Source organism: Lineus longissimus, chromosome 7, assembly GCF_910592395.1.
Source record: "Lineus longissimus chromosome 7, tnLinLong1.2, whole genome shotgun sequence".
Taxonomy (NCBI): domain Eukaryota; kingdom Metazoa; phylum Nemertea; class Pilidiophora; order Heteronemertea; family Lineidae; genus Lineus; species Lineus longissimus.
This window is the reverse complement of record NC_088314.1, coordinates 17,836,533-17,861,606: the sequence shown is the minus strand read 5'-3', so window position 1 is coordinate 17,861,606 and position 25,074 is coordinate 17,836,533. Positions and strand designations below refer to the sequence as shown.

The 25,074-nt window shown below is 41.9% G+C and overlaps 1 protein-coding gene across 2 annotated transcripts in view; it reads right to left on the bottom strand.

Moving 5' to 3' along the window:
* LOC135491700 (cadherin EGF LAG seven-pass G-type receptor 2-like) overlaps positions 1 to 25,074 on the bottom strand; it is a 67,754-nt gene that overhangs the window by 23,591 nt on the left and 19,089 nt on the right. For both annotated transcript variants that reach the window (XM_064777723.1, XM_064777722.1), the window contains exons 6-15: positions 21,409 to 21,613; positions 6,999 to 7,108; positions 6,361 to 6,605; positions 5,098 to 5,172; positions 3,842 to 4,008; positions 3,162 to 3,308; positions 2,620 to 2,742; positions 1,631 to 1,796; positions 743 to 1,008; positions 339 to 522 (exon numbers count right to left, since the gene is read on the bottom strand). In XM_064777723.1, coding sequence (XP_064633793.1) covers positions 339 to 522; positions 743 to 1,008; positions 1,631 to 1,796; positions 2,620 to 2,742; positions 3,162 to 3,308; positions 3,842 to 4,008; positions 5,098 to 5,172; positions 6,361 to 6,605; positions 6,999 to 7,108; positions 21,409 to 21,613 — 1,688 coding nt within the window. The remainder of the gene's footprint in view (positions 1 to 338; positions 523 to 742; positions 1,009 to 1,630; positions 1,797 to 2,619; positions 2,743 to 3,161; positions 3,309 to 3,841; positions 4,009 to 5,097; positions 5,173 to 6,360; positions 6,606 to 6,998; positions 7,109 to 21,408; positions 21,614 to 25,074) is intronic.

Sequence of the window (25,074 nt, the reverse complement as noted above, 5' to 3'; positions counted from 1 at the left end):
AGAACACAGGAAATCATCCACTGGTGCAGACTTCAATCTGGTCAAAAGTTATAAACTGGACTGCTCCGGTCCGCTGTGAATGACAGGGTGTCAAACTCGCGAATATCCATTGAGATTGTCCTGTGTGTCTTGATGTCCGCATGGTGACACATGACAATGGTTCAGTACACAAGTGTTGTGAGAGCGCTCAAAGCAAAACAACTTGAAAAAATTTCAAGTGAAAACTGCCCAGGAGACTTTAAGTTTTAACGACTCTGCAGCAATGTTGGATGTAAGATTCTCACGACATTTCACGACTATTGGTATTCATTTTGGATGTTTTTCATTTTCTGACTTACTTTCACACCCTTTTTCTTTGACCTCAGCATATTTGCTCCCGCACTGGTTGCACTGCCGCCCAATCACACTGGTCTTACACTGGCACTGTCCAGTCTTCTGGTCACATGGTCCCACGAGGGAACCGAGGGGATCACAACGGCATGGTCGACACACCTGACCACCAGGAGTAACGTAATGATTCGCCTGAAAGAAGATGGTTGGTCATATCAAGACTAGTCTTTACTGAATCTTGGTCATATCAATCTACTGAGGGTCATTTTGCCAGTTGTCATCTCAAGATGCCTTTTACCAGCACGTCTCGAGTTGAGCATTATTGTAACTTGATGGGATACACTTCACCAGTATGTCAACAAATTCCGCAAAAATAAAGTGCCAAAAATATTTGGGTGTTTACAGTACTGACCATGCAAGAGCATTCTCCAGTTGTCTTGTTACAGCTCGGATTGTAACCATTACTCGTTGGACAGTTACAAGGGCCGCAGATCGGGAAGCCCCACCATGATGCTGGGCACGGTTGACCAATCAGATTCTCGCAGTATTGGCCGGAATGGAACTCCGTACATTCGCATCGGTAGCCGTGGGAAGCGCTGGCAGACGTCCGACACGTCGCGCCGTGTTTGCAGGGATTGGCCGTTTCACAGATCTCAGAGCAGAGTGGTCCAAAGTAACCTAAAAGAGGAGATAGATCTAATACTGTGTGTCAAAGTTGATGGTCAGCCCCAACTTAAAACTTATCAAACGTGAGATCTCTACATATATGGCAGACAGAGAAATGAGTGTTAAACTTGATACCGGGTAGGGCAAGATGCTCAGATCTCAGAGCAGAGAGGGCCGAAGTAACCTAAAAGAGGAGATAGATCTAATACTGTGTGTCAAAGTTGATGATCAGCCCCAACTTAAAACTTATCAAACGTGAGATCTCTATACATTTATGGCAAACAGAGACACGAGTGTCAAACTTGATACTGGGTAGGGCAAGATGCTCTTTCTAACAGCAGAGGTTTCCTCTGGGGTTTTTCACCCAGTATAGTTTACAGAACGAATACTGTCTGTCCTTATTGATGGTTAGCCTAACTCAAAATTTATAAAACGAGATCTCTCTACCTTTGTGGCACACGCAGACACGAGTGTCAAACTTATTGATACACGAGTACCTGGTCAGACAAGATACTCTTTTTAACAGCCTAGGTTTCCTCTTGGGTCTTGCCCAGTATTGTTTATAGAACTAACACTGTCCGTCCTAATTGTTGGTCAGCCCTTACTCAAAATTTATCAAATGAGGGATCTTTACCTTTATGGCAAACGCAGACATTGGTGTCAAACTTGTTGACACATTCACTATTGACAGGACAAGACGCCCTCGCGCATGGGTCGGGACTGCTGCAGCCTTCATTGGCATTGTATGTTGTCGTAGGCACACCGAGCACAGCATTCTGGCTACCACCCAACCGAACATTCTGAAATCAACAGGGTATATCATGTCTTTATAACGCTTAGAACGTATACCAGTTTATTCTGGGGTGAAGATCGTGCCACGCTGAAATCTTGTCGTGGATAACCAAGATAAAATAGTTCAGAATTAGGCCCCTGGCAGTGGCCGATTTAGTGCCACCACGTGGGGCCTAATAAGGCTAGGCTTTGTTTTCTCAAGCGCGTTGTTTTGAAATACATCGCAAACAATCGAGCACTGTATTGCCCAGTAGTGTACCTGACGACAAGAAAAGATGCGGTTGCATGATGAAACTCATGTACATCAATCAATGTAGGAAGTTGTAGGACACATCAACTGATGCAGGGAGGTACAAAGTGAAATTTATATCAATTTCTTCAATAAAATTGATAATTTTCCCTTCTCAATAGCATCCCGCGAAGTTACTATTTATAGCTCACAAGGTCATTTGCATAAGATATTCATGACGTTTTAGTCACGTGACAGTCGGACATCGACACTTATTTCTACGCATTTGAGCTTATTTCAAAGTCAATTATCTTTGACCCTGCATTGTTTTTAGCATGAATGATACCAAAGAGTCAGAGAGAGAAATATTCAGAACACTTATGTAGTATTTCCAACACTCGGACATGTGCCAGATTGAATCTAACTGCCCTAGTTAGAAAGTCTTAATCCATTACGAAACCGCATGTTTGTCCGACATTGCCTGTAATTCAGCGATGGGGAAATAGAGTGCAGCAGCTGCAGTGATGTCATCTTCGCGGAATGCTATTACAAGTAGAAATTGAAATTGTTCCCAAAGAAGTTATGTTCTTCCTTTTGCCTACCTCGACACAACCAGTAAGTCCTTTTTCCACCTTGGTACTTCCACCTGCGTTCACACTCACGCCACCTATAAACACTTCGCTTATTGTTTTCTCGTTAACATACGTCGACATGTCATACTGTTGCTGAAAGCATCGGAAAGGTTTCAACATTCAGTAAGAAAACTGTTTTCATGCAATCATCGAAATCTTAAACAGAGTACACACAGTAGAACCTCTCTATTAAGGACACCTTTGGGACTGGCAAGTGCTGTCCTTAATAGAGAGGTGTCCTGATTAGAGAGGTCAAACTGAATAGAAACTACCAATTTGGGACCAAAATTAGTGTCCTTAATAGAGAGGTTGTCCACAATGGGAGGTTCTACTGTATTGAGAGGCGTCCACTAAGGGAGGTTCCACTGTACACACGATTTTTTAGCATGAGTATCATTTGAATTTACTGAGTCCCAACAGGTTCTTCCCTGGATTGAACCCGGGGCCTATTGCGTGGTAGCCAGCACTGTTAACCACTCGGCTATGAAGCTCCTTGGCCTACTCCAACTTACCTCCACCTGGCCATAATCTAGTGATATAACCAGCGCTGTCTTCAGCCAACCGACTTCGATGTAATGCCACTCTCCATCGTTCACCTTGACAGTGTCGAATAGAATCGTCTCGCCGGGATAAGTGTACTGGATGTAACCTGACTTAATCTGAAAAAGAACAAAAGTTTGGTGGTTTAAAGTAAATTTACATTTGCAATTCACCACCAAATCATACTGTTGACCTGAAAATATTCGCGTGCCTTTTATTCTCTTGTTTTTCACGATTGGGGTTAATCGTGAAAATACATGGCTGTGAAAATGAAGGTATAACTGAAATTACAGGTACGGGTTATTAAAACACTAAAATAAATGGATGCAAAATTAGGAATTTCACAAAAACATGAAAAAAAAGGCTTGCAAATATTTCCGGGTTCACAGTAGGTTTTTAAGTTGCATGACTTGTGCAGACAATTAATCTGGGCAGAGTCTAGAGTCTGCTTACCAGCCAGAACTTTACCCATGCGGTGAGACCTGCACCATCGATTTTCAAGAAAACTCAAGTTTCCAGAGATTCAAAACAGTATGGATACATGCAAGTGAGGCCCCTGTAGATATTAGAGACATTACACGTAGCTGGTATACGGGACTTGAAACGCACAAATTCAGTTCCAGATTTTTGTTTTAGAATGAAATGATCATACCTCCATTGTGACAGCTGTATCTCTGCCAATTTGAACTTGCATGAGCAGGCCCGAGTCCTTGGTCGTCCTGAAGGATACCCCGCTATACCACGGTATCTGGATGGTGGTCAGTCCAAGCTGGTACACAAGGTAACTGTTCCCTGCAAGGCTTTTGGCCTTGGCAATACCTGTGGATGAAAAATAAAACAAAACGTTTAAATTTTCGATAGTTGCAATCCTCCCATTGTAGATCGAATTGGTGCCAAGGACAATAGGGCAAACGCCCAAGTCCTGGCTAAGATGCTTAAAGGGGGACTATAGGCAGGAGCAGAGGGGCTAATTTGGCCATCTTCAGGTGACTAATTTACACAGTAAGGGCCCTGGGTCATGTCAGATTCAGCACTAAATATATTCCCGCGTACAAGCGTGTATCATTTCAACATACTGTGAGAGGTGAGAGACCCCTATTGGCAACTTCGTGTAACATTATCTTGCCTACCTAGCTGCTGCCTATATTGTCCCTTTAAATGATGATGACGAATGTATTCTAACATCCATTTTATGATATCATCTTTCACTTCTTAATCTTAGCATACAGTGTATAACCAGAAACATTGAATTTTCAGAAATTGTCAGTTTATGGCATAGTGGGTTAAGATAGAAAGACACGCTGTGACTGCACCTGTAGCAGTCAAATGAGTCATCTCATTCTCGACACTGAATTGCATTGACACTGTCACTGATGTATCCAATCACAGCATCACCTATCACAATCCGATACAATACAATCTCATCAATAACAGTAACGATTATCAATACCTGGCATATTCAACGAGCTGTGTTGGCATGGCTTTAACTGTGATTACATTTTAGGCGGCATATAATGTATAATACCAATAGATGTGACAAGAAAACACAACAAACAAGACAGTGCTGCCACCAAGTGGAACAGTAAGGAACTAGGATTTGAGACTGAAGGAGTCTGGTTCTCAATCCAGACATCAGAGATATAAGGCTTGACCTAGATTCAGGTTATGATATGAAATATCGAGAATCCAGAACTCAGAGATCTCCATACATTTACTTGACTTTAGGTCAGGTGGTTTCCCTTTGCCTAACAGGAGAATCAGCCGACAGGAAGGATGCAGGTATATCGAGTGAACTGCTCTTCAAATAAGGTGGTCATATGAACCAATACCAGGGGTTAACAGCGAGGTTTGAGCAAACCTACCTTTCATATTTGAAAATATCGTCAGATTTCTTTCGATAAAACTTACGTTGCTTGCAATCCTGACCTCCATAATCGTTAGTACATCGGCAGACGAAGGTTCCCCATCCATTGTGACAAGTACCTGAAATCGACACTCACAGCATTGAGAAATTCACAACTTGAGAAATTTACAACAATTACTCTACAGAATTGTAAACTTCGAAAACATTTTTCGACATTTTCCACAAAACCGAATGAATCCTCAAAAAGGCCGGAGGTATGCTTCAAGTAGTCACTTGTCATGAGTTAACTGACTTAGCCTTGAAAACACGGCGCGATGGTGAAAAGTGACATCGTGAATCGTATGTATCCCGCTCTTTGGAAATGACTTGTTCGTTCATCATGTCACGCATGAAAAGTGACTAGTCACACGTGACATGTGACAACATGCACTCTACATAATCGTGGCCTTACACTGCACCTTTGATCATGATGAAACAGAGGGTTAATATCGTCATTCAAAATGTGTGGACGTGACATGACATACATTTGAGGAAAAGCAGATTATACAGTGTCATTGGTGTTGAGGTATGAATTGCCTTATGGGAACTTAATGAGAATTTTATGTCTTTTTATAGTGCTGAGGATGTTTTATGACTTTTTATAGCGGCCGGACAACACCACAGTTGGTTAATGCATGAACTGGGGGTATGCAGGGTCACACAGGCCGAACAGGGGAGAATCAAGAGGTGATTAACCCCGGGGGTTTGAATGCAGGCATTAGGATACCAAAAACCTCATTGCAATGCGCTGCAATGGGCCTATAGCTATACCAGAAGTAAAGTAGAACCTCTCTATTAAGGACATTCCTTGGAGTGACAAATGCTGTCCATAATCAGAATGTGTCCTGATTACTGAGGTCAAAGGTCATAGAAACGACCTATTTGGGACCAAAACCATTGTCCCTAATAGAGAGGTTGTCCTACTAACAGAGGTGTCTCCAAAGGGAGGTTCCACTGTACATTAGAACCTCTCTATGAAGGACAACTTTAAGACTGAGAAGTGGTCAGTAATACAGAGGTGTTTTGTGGCCAATTTGGGACGAAATTCAATGTCCCTTATAGTGGGTGTCCTCATGGCAGAGGTGTCGACCAAGAGAGGTTCCATTGTGGGAGTCCAATTTATGTGATGGTACCACTTGTTCAAATGGTGCCACTTGTTCAAATGGTGCCGCTTGTTCAAATGGTGCCGCTTGTTCAAAAGGGGAAAGCCCATGCTGGACCATGCTGGACCACTCCTGCAGGACAAAATAATGATTCCATGAACTAACCTCCATTGGCACACGGAGATGAATCACAGAACTTCTGAAGCTGCGGACATCCCTCGACGGTGCCGTTGTTATAAACGTAAGAACCGAGATCTAGGAAGTCGTCATCGATGTAGAAGTCCTTCATGCAGCCACTGAATTCTTTATTCTTCACCTGGAACTCGGTTTCTAAGTTCGGGAGGCCGCCGATCTGTAATGGGCCAGTCAGGTCAAGGTAGCGGTGGCAGAACTCAGTCAGGATGGCACATCTGAAAAATATTATTATCATATTTTAGGTTTGTTGGTGTACCAAAGTGCAGGCTTAGCAGTGTGTGACCTAATATCATGACTAAAAGCCGACATTTTTCATTAGGGACATGGGAGTTCATGACTTATTGTGACAGCTTGAGATATTCCTACTGGGGGACCCAAATTACTTTTGGTGTTGAACATCTCGAGACGCCCAGTAGCTTGCATGACGTCATCAGTGACAAGCAGTTGACCAATCAGGGAGTGAGAAATATTGTCCATTGGCAATGGCGTTTTTTGCAATATTGGCACACCCGTCGTTATCAATGACGTCCGATTTCTTTGTCTTCTCTCCTTTTAAGATCCTACCTTGTTCCTGGGTAACACTTGGGGGCTTTTTTTCGGATTCTTACCTTTCTTCCATGGGGTGACTGACAGTGACCGCACACCGGGAACCATATTGTGCCAAGTGGTTGATCGCCAAAGCTGGGTCACAATCTTCACCGACGGTCAGCGTCACAGACTAGAATTAGAAAGAAGAGAAACTGTGTAAAAACAATGGAAATGAAATGGCCAGGGCCATTGTGCTCACCTCATGTGGAGGAAAGATGGATAAAGAGCATGGTATTGTGTCATGTAGTGTTAGGTTTGATGTAGGTCCAAGCAATTACAATTTCCCCAAAATGGCCAATTTACAGTACATTCGACCTCTGTGACCTTGAAAAGTAGGTCAAATCAAAGACGACCCGGGTGACACATTGAATGGTTGTTAGAATTAGATGTACCTATGATATAAAATTAGTGCCAATCGGGCAAGTCATTACTAGGAATAAAGGCATTTTGAAGAATTTAGGATTTGGCCCCCTCCCTGGAGGCCAAACGGCAAATCAGATCGCACCAAACTTCGGTACCTGAGATAACCTGACCAAGGGGTACATGTGTACTTAATTTGTGATCAATAGTCATTGCAGTTAAGAAACGTGCCATAGTTACGGCCTGACGGCGAATTTACGCCATTTGACCTCTGTGACCTTGACAAGAAGGTCAAATTAAAAACCTGTGTGACATATACTGTATGGTGGTTAGATGTACCCATGATATCAAATTCGTGGCAATCGGGCAAGAAGTTAAGGAATAATCACATTTTTAAGGTTTTTTGATTTTGCCCCCTGGTGGTCAAGTGGTGAATCATATTGGACCAAACTTCGGTCCCTGAGATCACCTGACTAAGGGGTAAATGTGTACCAAATTTGGTATCAATAGTCATTGCAGTTTAGAAACGTGCCATCGTTACATCCTAACGGCCAATTTACAACATTTGACCTCTGTGACCTTGAAAAGGAGGTCAAATCAAAAAACCCGGAGGATATATGATGCACCTTTGCTAGAAGTACCTACCATATTTTTTTCAAAATTTCCTGACTACTATTAAGGGAGATATTGCATATTTTCATTTTTAACGTTTGGCCCCCTGGTGGCCAAACCATGAAACGAATCGGACCGAAACTTGGTCTCCAAGGTGTCATTACATAAGGGTACATGTGTACTAAGTTTCAACTCAATAGCTCTAACAGTTATGAAATGTGCCCTGCTAACGGACGACGGACGACGACGGACGACGACGACGACGACGACGACGACGACGACGACGACGACGACGACGACGACGACGACGACGACGACGACGACGACGACGACGACGACGACGACGACGACGACGACGACGACGACGACGGACGACGGACGCCACGGTATGGGATAAGCTCACCTCTGCTAAGAGGTGAGCTAATAATGAAAAATTCCTTAATTTACAAAAAGTAAAGTTTGTTTGGGGGAAAGCTGCTTCAACCTACACTCTGGTGCTACGTAAGCTGATTGCGTGCATATATCCATCAACGTTTTGTGTATCTTATGCAAAACATACCATGATCCCACCGTGGGTGAAATTTGACCGCAACTCATGCAAAAGTTGTGTACATTGTTGCCAGCACATTTGTGCAACCTATGCACAGGTTGCGTGTACATTGAGCAAAACAAACATGAATTTAGGGATGTCTGTTGTGATTGGGACTGTAGGAAAGGGGAACGGGACAAGGTCCGAAAATCTCTCATTGTCGAAACGCTCCACCAACAAATTACCCAGACATCTTAAAACTGAACAGACAAATGCGCAAATACGCCCCGATTAATATCCATCAAACCATAACGTTTAAAAATCCTCATACTGCTGATTAACACTGCCAAGCAAACCCAATCAATCCGCCCTAAATGGATTCAAATGGAGACTACGCTTGTCACATCAAACGAAACGAAAAGGCCGACAATTTTTTTCCTCGGATGATTGATAGACATCGACTGCTAAATCAATCTGATTGCCTCAGACCAAGTCATGCTAAGTTGACTTAAATAAACAATGCATTGATGTGTACAGAATGTACGTAATTCTCACCAAGTGTTGGTGAAATCACACACTACGTGTAATCTCTGCTATAATCCGCCCAGAAAAAAATGACGGTACAAATTAACCGAAGAGAAATGAATCACCTCGTAAAAATACTAATTTTTAAGGTATCAATCAGATTTAGTGACGGAATGAATGAAATTAAAACATCGTAGTTGGAGAAATGACCAGTGAGAATAGCACCTTTTGATCCTAGAATTTGCAGTCGAATGTTTTATTCTCCCAGGATGTGCTCCCTCTCCTCTGTTGAGATTTTAGCGACGGGTGGTTTCATTTTGCAATTATTTTCACACTGTTCCCTGATTAATAGCAGTTTTCCTTGCTTGGAATACTGAATAAGAATTGGGAGGTTGATCCATAAGGGTGTCATTGAAAAGGATGCCTCTTGCAAGAAACTTTGCAGCGGTGATTTAGCAGCCGCGCCGATTACACACTATAGATTCATGCACTTGATTGGGAACAACGTTTACATAGTGTCGGCCGTCGTCACGATGCATTGCAGCTCTGACGGTTTTACATTACTGTAACGTGACGTGACGTCTTTGTAAACGTTGTCCCCAATCAAGTGCAACGATCTATAACAAAATGAAACGGCCAGGGGCCATTGTGCTCACCGTATACATCTTTTAGTAGGCAGGATCATGCTTAGTTTAGAGGTGAATATGGTGAACACAATCAGGCATGAAGACTTTTTTTAGATGTGTATTGATGTCAAGTAATAAGACAGGGCAGTATATATAAGTTTATGATCCAACCAATAATTGTCTATGACATCAACAAGATCAATATCGTGTGATTGCTAAGAGTCCCTGCAATAAAAAATTCATCGAAAAAAAGTCATTAATAAGCGAGATATTGCATGTCCTACTTTTTCAGTTTTGACTCCCTGGTGGCCAAATCAAGAATCAGATCAGGCCAAAATTCGGTGTCAGAGATTATCTGATGTAGGGGGTTACATGTACCAACTTTCAAGTTCATAGCTTCAGCAGTTAAGAAACGTGCCATAGTTACACTCTAATGGCCAATTTACGCCATTTGACCTCTGTGACCTAGAAAAGGAGGTCAAATCCAAAAATCGTAGGACATGTGGTGTATCCTTGCTAGAAGTCCCTGCCATAAAAATTTTATCGAAAACAATTCACTCAAATAAGCAAGATATTGCACTTCTTCCTTTTTCCATTATGGCCCCCTGGTGGCCGAATAAAGAATCAGATCAGGCCAAAATTCGGCATCAAAGGTTATCTGATGTAGGGGGTTATATGCACCAAGTTTCAAGTTCATAGCTTTACTGGTTAAGAAACGTGCCATAGTTTACACTCTAACGGCCAATTTACGCCATATGACCTCTGTGACCTTGAAAAGTAGGTCAAATTGAAAACCCGTAAGATATGTGATGTATTCTTCCTAAGAGTACCTACCATAAAAATTTTATCGAAAACAAGTCACTTATAAGCGAGATATCACACTTTTTAGATATCCACTTTTGGCCCCCTGGTGGCAAAGTTGAGAATCAGATCAAACTGAAATTCAGCACCAGAGGCTATGTGATATAGGGGGTTATATGTACCAAGTTTTAAGTTCATAGCTTTAGTGGTTAAGAAACGTGCCATAGTTTACACTCTAACGGCCAATTTACGCCATATGACCTCTGTGACCTTGAAAAGTAGGTCAAATTGAAAACCCGTAAGATATGTGATGTATTCTTCCTAAGAGTACCTACCATAAAAATTTTATCGAAAACAAGTCACTTATAAGCGAGATATCACACTTTTTAGATATCCACTTTTGGCCCCCTGGTGGCAAAGTGGAGAATCAGATCAAACCAAAATTCAGCACCAGAGGCTATGTGATATAGGGGGTTATATGTACCAAGTTTCAAGTTCATAGCTTTAGTGGTTAAGAAACGTGCCATAGTTTACACTCTAATGGCCAATTTATGCCATATGACCTCTGTGACCTTGAAAACAAGGTCAAATTAAAAACCCGTATAATATAAAATGTATATTTGCTATGAGTACCTACAACAAAAGTTTTATCGAAAACAAGTCACTAATAAGCGAGATATCACACTTTTTAGATATCGACATTTGGCCCCCTGGTGGCCAAACAGAGAATCAGATCGGACCGAAAATCAGTGTCAGAGGTCAGCTGACCTAGGGCATTCTGTGTACAAAGTTTCAAGTTCATAGCCCTAGCAGTTAAGAAACGTGCCACTGTTAGGATACGACGACGACGACGACGACGACGACGACGACGACGACGACGACGACGACGACGGACACAGCGCTATCGTATAGACTCCCCTTACGGTGAGCCAAAAATTTTGGCAGCTGAAACTAACTCCGGATGCAATTGCAGGGAGTAGTGTTGCACATGGCAAGCATGGTTACTTATGGACATGACTGTATCATCAAATCATGATTGTAAACTGATATGCCATGACATCAGCATACAAAGCCTTTGTCAATTACATCTAGATGCTTGTTTGAAGTTTGCCCATCAACCTAATGTACTTTCCTGTTACCACGGCGACCACATCATAAAACAAGACTCTCGTCCATCAGGAATATTGAACCCTGGGAAAGCCGGTGATAAATGTGGCTGAGACTTTCATACTGAGATTATTGATTTAGGGGATTAGACTTAATCCAAAACCATGATTTGTGAGATATGTATTCAGAAGGAGATTCCAAGAGTGTGGTCTTATGAAAAATAATAATATAATAAATTACTGGTAAAACTTGTTCAGGTGGTAGCCAAAATCAGAGCGGGTGGGGATGAGAAACAAGATTTTACTTTTATCTTGCCTTATACATCCAAGAGAATCCATTCACCAGCTTGCCGCGAATTGGGCAAGCTTCTATAAACTTGCTGAGCTGGCCTGTCTCGGGAACAGAGAGAGTTTTCCTATGCTTTTGGAAAAACAGCTGCGGAACTAATTCTCCAGGGTGTGATAGAGAATCTCAGCTCTGATTCATCTCACCAATCCAGCGAAAAACATTTTTCGTGTCGAATGACTATAATTACTAGAAGTAATTATAAATCACGCAAAGATGCCTGATCAGCGTTACAAGCATTGATTGCCCCCCCCCCGTGCATTGTTCGTCTGTCCTTGACCCTGCAGTGCAGGGCGTCAATTCGACAAGAGACAGCTGAAACTCGCACACTCGGCAGTCTCAAGTCCTTCCCACGTATTGTATGCATCAAACAACATGAATTCAAACACATGCCCATCATGAACTCCAATGTGTACAATCTAGCACATAAAAATCTAAACACATACTTCATACAATGGGTGATATGAATAAAGACTAGCAAATGCTTTTATCTAAAACTCCATGTACATTTACACTAGGCCTTTCTGTACAAAACTGAAGTAAAAGCATTTGCTAGTCTTTATTCATATCACCAATTATCTACCACCACACTCAATATGGTTTTTAGCATTTTGTCGGAAATTTTATTTTCTGGTCACACATGATGGCAGGAATGTGATTGCATAGGTTAGCAAAGTTTTTCATTACGATATCAGCCATCGAAAAAAATATTTTATTTCAAACTCTCTGCAAAGACAATGAGTAGAGTGGTTGGTTTTTGCTTAGGAATTCATAACAGCTTGCAAACATAACCCGCAAAATCATCTTTGAACACTGAATCTACCCAACCTCATGTAACTACATGTATAAACGGACAGCCTAGGACATAATTTCGAATAAATTTGCTCAAAGCTAACAAGTGACGAAAAGCAAAGTGGCCCATCTTTGGCTATAACTTCTCAGTCAAACCTAGCATGTCATCTGGCACATACCCGCTACAAATTATCATTGAAAACTCAATCTAACCAATCGCGTGTCAGGACAATCTTTACAAAACTTCCGATGTCAACACGACATATTTGCCCAGCTATTCAGGGAACACATTCGTCTCTTAATAACCGTCTATTGATCATATCTAGTGTTACATTTATTGGCAATCAATGGCAGAGTTTAATGCAAAGGTCGATTTGTCTGATAGTGTGGAATTTAAGCATCTTCCTCAAAGTACACTTCATGGTATGTGGTTCGTATCACTGCCGTTTTGACCCCCTGGCTGTTTGTTTTATAAATTATTAGTCTGCAGGTACCAGCAGAGTCGGTGCTCTTCAAAATGGCCCTTTATACCCTCTCAAATCATTCACATTTTTCAGAACCCAAGGCGGAAATGGCTCTAGAATGAGTGCCGTAATAATTTCAATTCGAGGCCTAAGGTACCCATTCTGTACTCCTGGATGGAGAGAAGATATGCAGGTTTAAGTGTGTTGCTCAAGGACATGGAGATGAGACAGCAGCGACACTTTCGAGAGTCGAACCAACGACCTCCTGAATTTGAGCCTGGTGCTCAAATTAGTGACCAAGGTCTTCCACAGTACGGAGACTATGATATGATAGAAGACAACGAGATTTCGACATATATCCTGCATGACCATTCCCAAGAGAAGAGTTGCTAATAGCTAGCTGATTCATCATGGCGATAATTATCAAGCCACAGACTATCATGGACAAGTAACATGACGTCCCAACGGAGGAACCATACACGATAAATCAACACTAATGTGTCTGTCGTCAACTTTCTAAGAATTCCTGCTGCTTCGGCAAAATTGACTGAATTCTGGCTGAAAACTGAGAGCTCTCATCAATGCAAGGGCTTCACCAACAAACCACTCCACAAACGTGTCCCAGGATCAGCGGGGAAAGTGTTTCCATGTGCAAACTGAGGCACCAACGTTTGCACAACAGAAACTTTCACCAATGCGATAATCAACATCAATATTGCCGCGAGGAAATTGGACATTATCAACACCAAACCTAAAAATAAACGCTCTGGTCCCTGTAACAAGCTGGCCTTGTTTGGACAGCGTCTACACCACAACTGCCACAAGGGCATATCCGCATAAATTTTGGATTCAAATTCAAATCTCCGCCCAAGGACATGAAAATAGCCCCCTGAAACAATTTCAGAAGAGAATGCACACTTTTCTTTCTTTTGAGGGATATGGATGCAAGCTTCGCCATTCTTTTGCTTTCGAATCTCTCTATCAAGGACACCTTGGTACTGACAAAAAGTGTCCTTATTAGGGAGGTATCCTGATAACAGAGGTTGGATTGAATACAAAAGACCTATTTTTGGACCAAAATCACTGTCTTCAATAAAGAGGGTGTCCTACTAACAGAGGTGTCCACTAAGGGAGGTGGGATATTTGGAATAACCTCTCTATTACCGACAACCTCGGGACCGACAAGTGCTGTCCTTACTAGAGAGGTGTCCTGATTAGAGAGGTCAAGTTGAATGGAAAGGACTAATTTGGGACCAAAACTAGTGTCCTTTAGAGAGGGTGTCCTCATCAGAGAGGTGTCTGCTTAGAGAGGTTCAACTGTATGGGATTTGATCTTGTGGATTAACCCCCCCCCCCCCACCCCCAACCCACCCTGTTTTTGTAAGCATTTTCCTAATAAGTCTATTAGCCCAAGGTCCGTTTAGGCTTGATCAGTGTAAAGAGATATGCATTAGTCTCAGAAACCTCTAACTCATATGCAGACCTAACAAACAGCGCAAATATCATAGCTCAAATATTTGCATATTCCCATAAGAACACATTCCTGCCAGCTTGAATTAGATTTCCGAGGAGAAACTTGAATAAATAGTCCTCGGGAGGGAAGGCATGAAAAATATATGACTTCAGCTCGTCTGTCCCCATTAGATTAAGTATGTATGTGCACATATATCAGAAAGAGATCAGTAGATGGCTAAGTACTCCTATACTGCTTTTGGTTCTGTATTTCAATTGAAAAGGAGACACATTTGAAAAGAGGTTCATTCCAACAACAAAAAGAGGTTCACATCAAACAATTGATATCCCAAAATTCACTTATGCTATACACAATGTACACCCAGTGTACACACAATCTGTGTTTAGATTGCAGAACAATGTACTAAACCTTCGCCAGAGTGCGCCATTCTTATGTGCACCTTTTGCACCGTAGGATCGCCATTTGTTCATACCATAAGCAAACATTCACAGCGATATGCACGTAACCAATGTATTGGCACTGCACGCTGCTTATGCTGCACCACAGCCTACGTGAAGCAGAGGGCATGTCAATTGTGAGTGGGACTGTAATTCTTGGTCCTAACAAGAAATGAATTGAAAATAATGGCATCTTCTATTTGCCCCATGCACCCCATGGAGCACCCGATGGAGCACCCATGGAGCAACCCATGGAACACCCCATGAAACACCCCATGGAACACCCCATGGAGCCCCCTTGGAACACCCCATGGAACACCCCATGGAGCAGGAGCACGCTGCCCCAAGAATAACCCTTGATTAATAATTAAGCTACTAATTAATCTTATGGACGAATGACTCTAAATGAAACTTAAACCTTTGATGTCCATCTTGGCCACAGGTTCCTGCATCCCATTCATTGATAGTCATAAGGGAGGCTGGTCCATTGTATGATCTAAACACTCAGTCATCCTCTACAAAGCTTATCACTTAACTGCCGCATTCTAATGGCGATGCTCAAGATTCTGGTACGGCTTGGGCGTGCTCTCCGAGAAATGCCCGACCAGTCACAACCAGAGTTGTGAAGGGCAGTAATGGTGTTGGTGTTACAGCTTCCCACTGTGAACAATTTTGTTTGCATTGTCCTCACACAAAATTTGGGAGTCAGTTGACACAAAAAGTAAAGAAAATCTTTGAAACCTGTTTTCTTGGTGCCATTTCACAGCCTGAAATATCATATGGAAACCCAGGTGTAGCAACATGTGCAGTTGTCACATCACAACTGAAGTTTGGCCACCTTCGACTGAAGATGGAGTCACTATTTGCCCAAGACAACTCATGAATTTGTCAACGAAACCACATCACAGCCAACACAGAAGATAACCCTCATGTCTCTCCTAGATGGAACGAGAAGGGTGAAGCACCCTGCCCCACTGAAAGTGCTCCCTTTTTTTTCAGCACACCTAATGCAGATTCCATGACAGAAGAGTGCCACTGTAACCCTACCCATTTCTCAGTTCACCTTGCCCCTTTTTTGCTAATTTACAAAATTCCTGCCCTTTCAAATTTCTTGAAGAAACACCTCACTGAGTGAACCAATCTGCAACACCACAGTGTTGATAGAGTATGAGGTCTCCATCACACCTAGCTATCTGTCCGAGCAGTTCATATTGACCACTTCCACAGCACTGTCATGCTCTGTGCATCGGCAATACATTCGGTTTGATTTAGGTTAATGGGACCTGTCAGCGACTTGGTGAGATTTATTTCCGATGTAATGGGATCTATGTGGGATTATGGTCGAGATAAAATGGCTTAGAAGACAAGTGGAGACTCATGAGAATGAAATGACTTAGTCCATTGTATGGCAATCAAACAGATATACCTCAAATACAGTAGAACCTCTCTATTAAGGACACCTTCGGGACTGCCAAGTGTTGTCCTTAATACAGAGGTGTCCTGATTAGAGAGGTCAAATTGAATAGAAACAACCAATTTGGGACCAAAACTAGTGTCCTTAATAGAGAGGTTGTCCGCTAAGGGAGGTTCTACTGTACTTTAATACTTAGACTAGAGCTCCATTCATACCAATTTTGTCATCTCATTGATGGACTTCTCAATTTTTCAATAAAAAGCTGTTCTTTTTGATCAATTTTGTCACACACCAGGAAAAAATATGGAGTTGAAAACAGAAAGTGGATCAATTTGGGTACATGAATTAACGATCTGTGCTGGAGTCAATGTCAAGGGGAAAACAGGAGACCACAAGAGGAAACTGAGCTATCCTCTCTACCACATAAGATGTGGTCCAACCAGGATTTGAAGCCGACAGTAATCTTATCTACTATGAAGCGGATAATGATCACAAAGCCAAAAGTTCCTAAATTTGCACCTTTTCAATTCACGGTAGACCACTGTCAGGAAGGTATCGGGAATTCTGAAATGTTTTCAGAACCTCATCAGTCCGACCCGATCATCTCAGATGGCAAAACTACCATCATTCTAGAATTCTTTGCCACAATTAAAATTGGGAAGACTTTTTGATGACAAATTCATTAAAGATATTAAGATGTTTACGTCCATCAATTTTGAGCAACCATTTCGTACACCACTTCTTATCCTAGAGTTAGCATAATTTTGAGCAACCACTTCGTACACCACTTCTTATCCAAGAATTAGCATAATAAAGACATTTGGCAATTGATTGGTGGGCGATAACCTCAATGATTGCGGTTTAATTAGATCATAAAATGCCCTACGACGTTGTCGGCCGTTTCCATATAAATTTTATGGCTATTAATCAACACCTGAGACGCTGGTGCACGATCATGGTCCAGGTATGATAGGGACTGCGGAGGAATTTGAGAGCCACATCAAAGGAGGAGGAGACCTCTCCCTCATTAGACGGGTTTAGATTTTGACAAGGACGTGGCATCTTAACAACAAATATGTTGTCAGAAATGCATTGAAACAGTGTGTGATTTACCCTGGTTATGTTTCAATGGGTGATATGAATAAAGTATAGCAATTGCTTTTACTTCAGTTTTGTACAGAAAGGCCCAGTGTAAATGTACATGGAGTTTTAGATAAAAGCATTTGCTAGTCTTTATTCATATCACCCAATGAAGAATAGACCATGAGGTTCACGATGGGGAAAAGTTCCATGTGGTTTAGGTGTGGCAATAGGATACCTCTAGAACTCACATTACATAGCATAAACCTACAGAGATGGACAACAGGCACATAACACAAACCTACAGAGATGGACAACAGGCACATAACACAAACCTACAGAGATGGGTAACAGGCACATAGCACAAACCTACAGAGATGGGCAACAGGCACATAACACAAACCTACAGAGATGGACAACAGGCACATAACACAAACCTACAGAGATGGACAACAGGCACATAACACAAACCTACAGAGATGGACAACAGGCACATAACACAAACCTACAGAGATGGGCAACAGGCACATAACACAAACCTACAGAGATGGGCAACAGGCACATAACACAAACCTACAGAGATGGGCAACAGGCACATAACACAAACCTACAGAGATGGACAACAGGCACATAAAGTGTGGCACCGAACAAGCAAACATGCTTCATCAATATTCTAACCATGTCCCCGATTCACCCAAATTCCAGAACAGCGTCAAAAATGTACATATCTATGTAAACTGTGTGTATAATATACATACAAAGTACTCAGCGATGCACTCGAGAGTGTAGAGGTAAATTATGATCATTCTCTTGGCGGGAGTGAGTCAATATCGTCATATGGTGAGAGACATTTGCAGCGGTGTTCAACAGTCAGAAGATCGAGACCATTATAGCGTGAGCAGGGCAGGGGTTGGGGGGGGGGGGGGGGGTACTCATAATTCAACAGATTCATACGTTATGTGTTGTGAAGGACAAGTTGGACCTGTATTTAAACGCTTTAAAGCATACTTTGTTCATTAAAAATTTAAAATTTGAAATTTGAGCTGGAAAATTTTCAATTGCGTAAATGTGACTCGCTCTACCAAAACTAGGCGCTTGTCGCATCTGAACTTGACAGGTTGATACGGACTTGTTGTTCATTTCCCTATTGTAGACCTTTTGTGAAATCTATTACAAACTGATTTGGTCACATTTCACAAAAGGTCTACAATAGGGAAATGAACAACAAGTCCGTATCAACCTGTCAAGTTCAGATGCGACAAGCGCCTAGTTTTGGTAAAGCAGGTCACAAATGTGTACTGAATATAAATTTCAACATTGCCGATGTGTAGACAGCCAAATACTATTTTATCAAGTTTTAACAAAGTTGTACATATTGGCAGAAATCTCGCCAAAATGTGTCGTCAAAAATACCCACTCCCAAGGGCACAATTGAAATTAGTTGTTGAGATAAATTTTCTGTTCAGAGTACCTGCTTAGCTGTGGCTTTAGGGGGGTCTGACACCGGTTCCTCAATTTAACTGTGTCATATCAGCTTCAAGAAGCCTGTACTGTCATGTAATCTGTCCCATGAATGGGTATAACCTCGATTAGTAACTTCCCTTGCTTTCAAAGAACTGTCACCACGAGTGTGTCCAAGCACCATCACAGGGGTCCCACTTCCCTCTAAACGTCCAATCTTGTCCCTCTGCAGGACGCTCATTATCATTTTCAACCGGTTCAAACAAATACTAAAGCACAACAGATATGGTTTGTTCTGCCCCAAACAGATTGATTTTGACAAAGGCACAGTTTGTTGCCTGTGATAGGTTTGTCCAGTTGGGCTCATCGTCAGTGACGCCTTCTGTCAACATGACACCCAGGAATCCAATCTGTTGGGTTATGTATAATTACATACTATATGGTTATTTCATGTACGATTATGTACTTTATTGGTGATTTAAACTTAAAGGGGTCTTCACACAAGTACGGTAATTTGAAGGACAGGATAGTCGGTGGCTTTGTTTGAAAGATTGTCAAATCTTTCCCGTGTTTATCCTCAAGCTTGATTAGGAGGGGTCAATGGTGGATTTGTTATGGGTTATTACATGGATGACTGTTTTTTAATCAGACATTTGTTGGCGGAACTAACTGTGTGGTATATTGGACATTGGTTAACCCTCGTAGGTCTGATCAAATCAGCAGAATCGAGTTCAATGGCAGAGTGAGAATTTATTGTTGGAAGAAACTGTCCAAAACAAAATCTGGGAAATCTGTCAGGTCTTCTGTGGAACGTGACTTTGTCAGCTGAGCTAAAAATTCCATGATGGAGTATCATGGAGTATTTGACTAAAATTGTCCTTTCCATTGCAGAGTGGTTTAGAATTCAGCTGCCTTTCAAAAGCACAGTCCAATCCATAGCCCTATTGATAAAACATGCAACAGATGTCTGTCGGATGAAAAAGATACATCATAGACAGAAAACCCGATCAAAGTATAGCAGAACCTCGCTATTAAGGATACTGACAAATGCTGTCCTTAATAGACCGGTGTCCTGATTATAGAGGTCAAACTGAATGGAAACAACCAATTTGGGACCAAAACTAGTGTCCTTAATATAGAGGTTGTCCTAATAGAGAGGTGTCCACTAAGGGAGGTTCCACTGTAGTCTGATGCGGACTTCATCTTCAGTGCTTCAGCTTGTTATTGGCAAAGCGCAAGGAGCAGTTGAGCCAGGACGACCAGTCACCGCCCTTCCTTACCATCCAGATTACCATTAGTGGAACCACTCCACTTCCTGCGGCCTCCACTTGGCGATCAGACGTAAATACAGCAAATGAGAACTTAGAGAACTCGTAGGAGATGCAGGAACGGCGTACGTCTCACGACCAGTCTCTACCACTGGAGATGAGGGTCATCAGTCAAGGCACCAGCATGCCAGAATCATATATCTTAATTCCATGTCTGAATTTGATCCTGAAGAATATTCTCCCCATGTCCAAGTGGATTGGGCTGATGCATCTCCACATTTATCATCACCAGTTACCACTGGGACTCCACTGGCTACCTCCGTATTACACCACTGGTTACCATCAGAACTCCACTGCGCATGGTTTATACCAGTAGAGCACCACTGGCACTGGTTTATACCAGTAGAGCACCACTGGCACTGGTTTATACCACCAGAGCACCACTGGCACTGGTTTATACAACCAGAGCACCACTGGCACTGGTTTATACCACCAGAGCACCACTGGCACTGGTTTATACCACCACAGCACCACTGGCACTGGTTTATACCACCAGAGCACCACTGGCACTGGTTTATACCACCAGAGCACCACTGGCACTGGTTTATACCACCAGAGCGCCACTGACACTGGTTTATACCACCAGAGCGCCACTGACACTGGTTTATACCACCAGAGCACCACTGGCACTGGTTTATACCACCAGAGCACCACTGGCACTGGTTTATACCACCAGAGCACCACTGGCACTGGTTTATACCAGTAGAGCACCACTGGCACTGGTTTATACCAGTAGAGCACCACTGGCACTGGTTTATACCAGGAGGACCACTGGCACTGGTTTATAACACTGGAACTCAACTGATTACCAGGGGAGTATGTGTACCACATGAAACCTTTGGAACTCTGCTTAGACAGATTGGCCACTACAAGAACACCATTGGATACAGTTACCACAGAAAAGAGAAAAGACATCATACACAACTGGAATTCAACCAATGGCGAAATATCCCGAGAAATGCCAACTGGGTTGGGGGAGGGTCAGCCAATCTCGAGGACACACACACACACCCTAACACACAAGATTTTCCCTTCAAATTACAAGGACACGCAACAGAATATCAAGACTACTCACCCGATTAAGATAATCGACAGACACCTCATGCCAGCTTCCATCATGGACGCCACCCTTGACGAATGCCGAGGCCGTCGTGATGTTAGATCCAAGCGAGAATGAGAACTGAACTTGCCCGTCGATAATCTCCAATGCAACAAAGTCGTGTTTCTCATTGTAACGTCCGTTATAGAAAAGTAATCCATTTTTTTCACGTGTTGAAAACCTGGAAAGATGAATATGAAACTTTTAAGCATGGATGATACAGAAGTGCAGTGGAACCTCTCTAAGCGAACAACTCTCTATTAAGGACACCCTCTCTATTATAAGAAGACAATTTAAGTTTAATCCCAAAATGGTTGTTTCCGTTCAATTTGACCTCTCTTATCAGGACACCTCTCTATTCAAAAGGGCAGCACTTGTCAGTTCAGAGGGTGTCCTGAATAAAGAGGTTCTACTGTACTGAGCAAAATTTGTTCAAATCTCTGATGACATCTTGTGTAAATTTCAGCACAGCAGCTAATTGGACTTATCAAACAAAAACAGTTAAGACATTTGTAAGATCCATCTCTGGGGTGAAAACTGAAAACCCCTCAGTAAACATTTTTCCCTGCAAACCTGAGGACTTGTACGCTAAATTTTATTCACAAGCATATTTGCATATACAGTATACACAATCATGAAGAGACAATGGGTGATATGAATAAACACTAGCAAATGCTTTTATCTAAATCTCCATGTACATTTACACTAGGCTGTTCTGTACAAAATTGAAGTAAAAGCATTTGCTAGTCTTTATTCATATCATCCAATATCGCAGAGTATTTCGAAATCGAAACAAAAAAGTTTATCATATTCTTTCGTTATGTCAATACATTCACTCGGCACGATCTTGACAACTTGAATTTCCTGTAGGGCCACTTCATCCCAACTCGGCACTTGACCTGGTTCATAGCAAATCACATGCAAGTACAATCGATCTACACTGCTCATTCACTGAGGACTGTTCCCCATATAAACTGCAGGCAACTGTACTGAGTGACGCTGTCCACTTTGGCACGGTCTTTTAGTTGCCCTGGCTTAGACATCAGATACAACGGACCATCCAACAGACGTTACAGACGGGTTTTTCACCCAAAACGCCCTGACTAGAACCCAGGACCTGCCGAATGTCGGGGTGATGCGATAACCTTTAGGCCATTGTGGCTTTCTCTTATAGAGGGGGTAAAAGATCATAAGCGGTCCAACGGCCATCGCAAATAGATGCATATCCAAGGGTGGCATGCCTGAGACTTTATCGCAACCCCCAAGACAGAAGTTGACATTGCTTAAGACTCTTTCGATATTCGTGATACAATCCATAGCAGCCTCAGGTGGCCAGAGTAGATTTTTGGATAAATGACGTGGCTTGCATGAAAGTTATTTTAGTTGTAATGTATTCTAAAAGTAAATTCCAAAGATTACACCACACTAGTGGCCAGAGTAGATTTTTGCATAAATGAGCTGGCTTGCATGAAAGTTATTTTAGTTGTATAGTATTCTAGAAGTAAATTCCAAAGATTACACCACACCAGTGGCCAGAGTAGATTTTTGGATAAATGAGGTGGCTTGCAAGAAAGTTATTTTAGTTGTAAAGTATTCTAAAAGTACATTCCGAAGATTACACCACACCACACCAAGGCCATTGCCATGTATCATGGAAGCTGCTATTTCGAAATAAATCTTCACATGAAAAATATATCGAATCCCCAAGCGACTTCACGGCAAACCACACAGTGATATATGACCACCGGCCTCCTTTAATCTCCCATCATCATCGCTGGTTATTAGGATTATTAATCCCAAGTGGTTTTGACGTATCGTTGAACATTTCCAAGAAACCTACTTGTCAAGGGACTTGCAGCGGGTTGGCTGTGTGGTAGATTTGGTGACGGGATGCTTGTAATTACATGTACACCATAAAACATAGAAATTTTTTTGCCTATACTTTTGGGATACGCTTTTTAGCTTTTCGGCCTAATTTGGGGACATTTTGTCCTGGCACGATGCTGGTTATTAAGAGTTCCAGAGGGCAAAATTTGAAGCATGCCTCTCATATTGCTAGCTCCTACTGAAAATTACATAGTTTGGGGTTCAGGTAATAAATTGTAGGATAAAGGAGCAGAATTAAGAATTTTGAGGAGGAAATTCAGGTGGCGAATGATTGTCTTTACAATAAGATCATTTAGACAGAATTTTTTCAATTTGACCTTTAGTTATATTCTCACACCAAAACAACATTTTCGTTTCCAACGTTCAATCATAAATAACGAGATAATCTGGTAAGTCGCGAATGATAAACGGCCACTTTATCCATATTAACGAGAACTGCTAACTTGCTCTGACAGGTCATTTATATGAACCTGGTAGAGTACAGTATCACCCCAAATCTGATCTTCCTCTGGGAGTCGACACTAGTAGCCTGGCATCACTTCAGTTCGGTAAAGTATCCGACTGAGATCTTACCAGAACTACCTCGTTCCTAGGGTAAGATAAGTGGACAAGTGAGGCAAGCTTATCCAGGACTCGAAATAAGTGGCTTGTATCGTAGTTTGCACTTTTTTTTAGCAATTACTATACACGTACAATGCCGATAGAAGATCAGCACTTCACAACTCATAATCACACCAAATCTGATAAGAAATGGGAAGAACTGCTCCACAAAATTACTTCGTCCATTACAGGTACTGTTGTAGTGCTAAATTTTGAAAATTGCTATGCGGCGATAAAAAATTATTTGAAGCCTTGTAATGCTAGAAAGTCTACTGGGGACGAGATTGATGGACGCTTCCCCTGAATCCCCAACTGTTCAAACTGAAGTACACACCGATTCCGGGCGCTCGAGGGAGACCACAGAATATTTAGAATTGGCACATCAAGTTTGAGGTTATACCATAGTTTGTTGTTGATCAATGACAAAACATCTGCATTTTGATATAAACAGCTCAGCTCAAATGGCTGGCCACTTGGAGTTCATTTCCACTTAGCCTGTGGGACAAAGGGTCAAAACCTTCACAACAACACATATATTCACAGTATTTTGTTTGTGTTTTCCTGAGGGTGTAAAAATAATGTCACTTAGGGTCCTAAATCAGTATATCAACATTGTTACATGATGCAAGACATGTTTGCCGACTTAATTAAAAATAGAATGGATAGTTTATGAAATGTGTTAACAGTTGTTGGACTTCAAATCTCGACTTGAAAAATGTTGACCAAGTTTACAAATTGACCACTTTAAAGGTCGGTGTCTTGTCAGACAAGTCCAACCTCGAATGAAACACGTAGATTTACCTCGTAAAGTTCATGTTCCTACGTGTGTTTGCTAGCTTCTATAATTGAAGTGCTGCATTAGGTTTCATTGGAATTATCAAAATGTCCTGGAAAAGTGTTGCACAAACATTCTATCTAAATTTCCCGGTCTATGAAGGTGTTTTTTTAACTGCTGTTGTAGTTTGTAAATCACCTGTTGCTTCCTGTCTAATGGAACTTATTGGATCATAATGGGTTAAAAAATTTCTGAAGTTGTTGACGGTGTGAAATCCAATAATCGTGCTAATGTGATCTCATCTCTTGGCTCAAGTGGCTGTGTACATGTAGATATTTCCGCCAAACTAAATCCATAGTCGGGACTGATGTACATGCTGT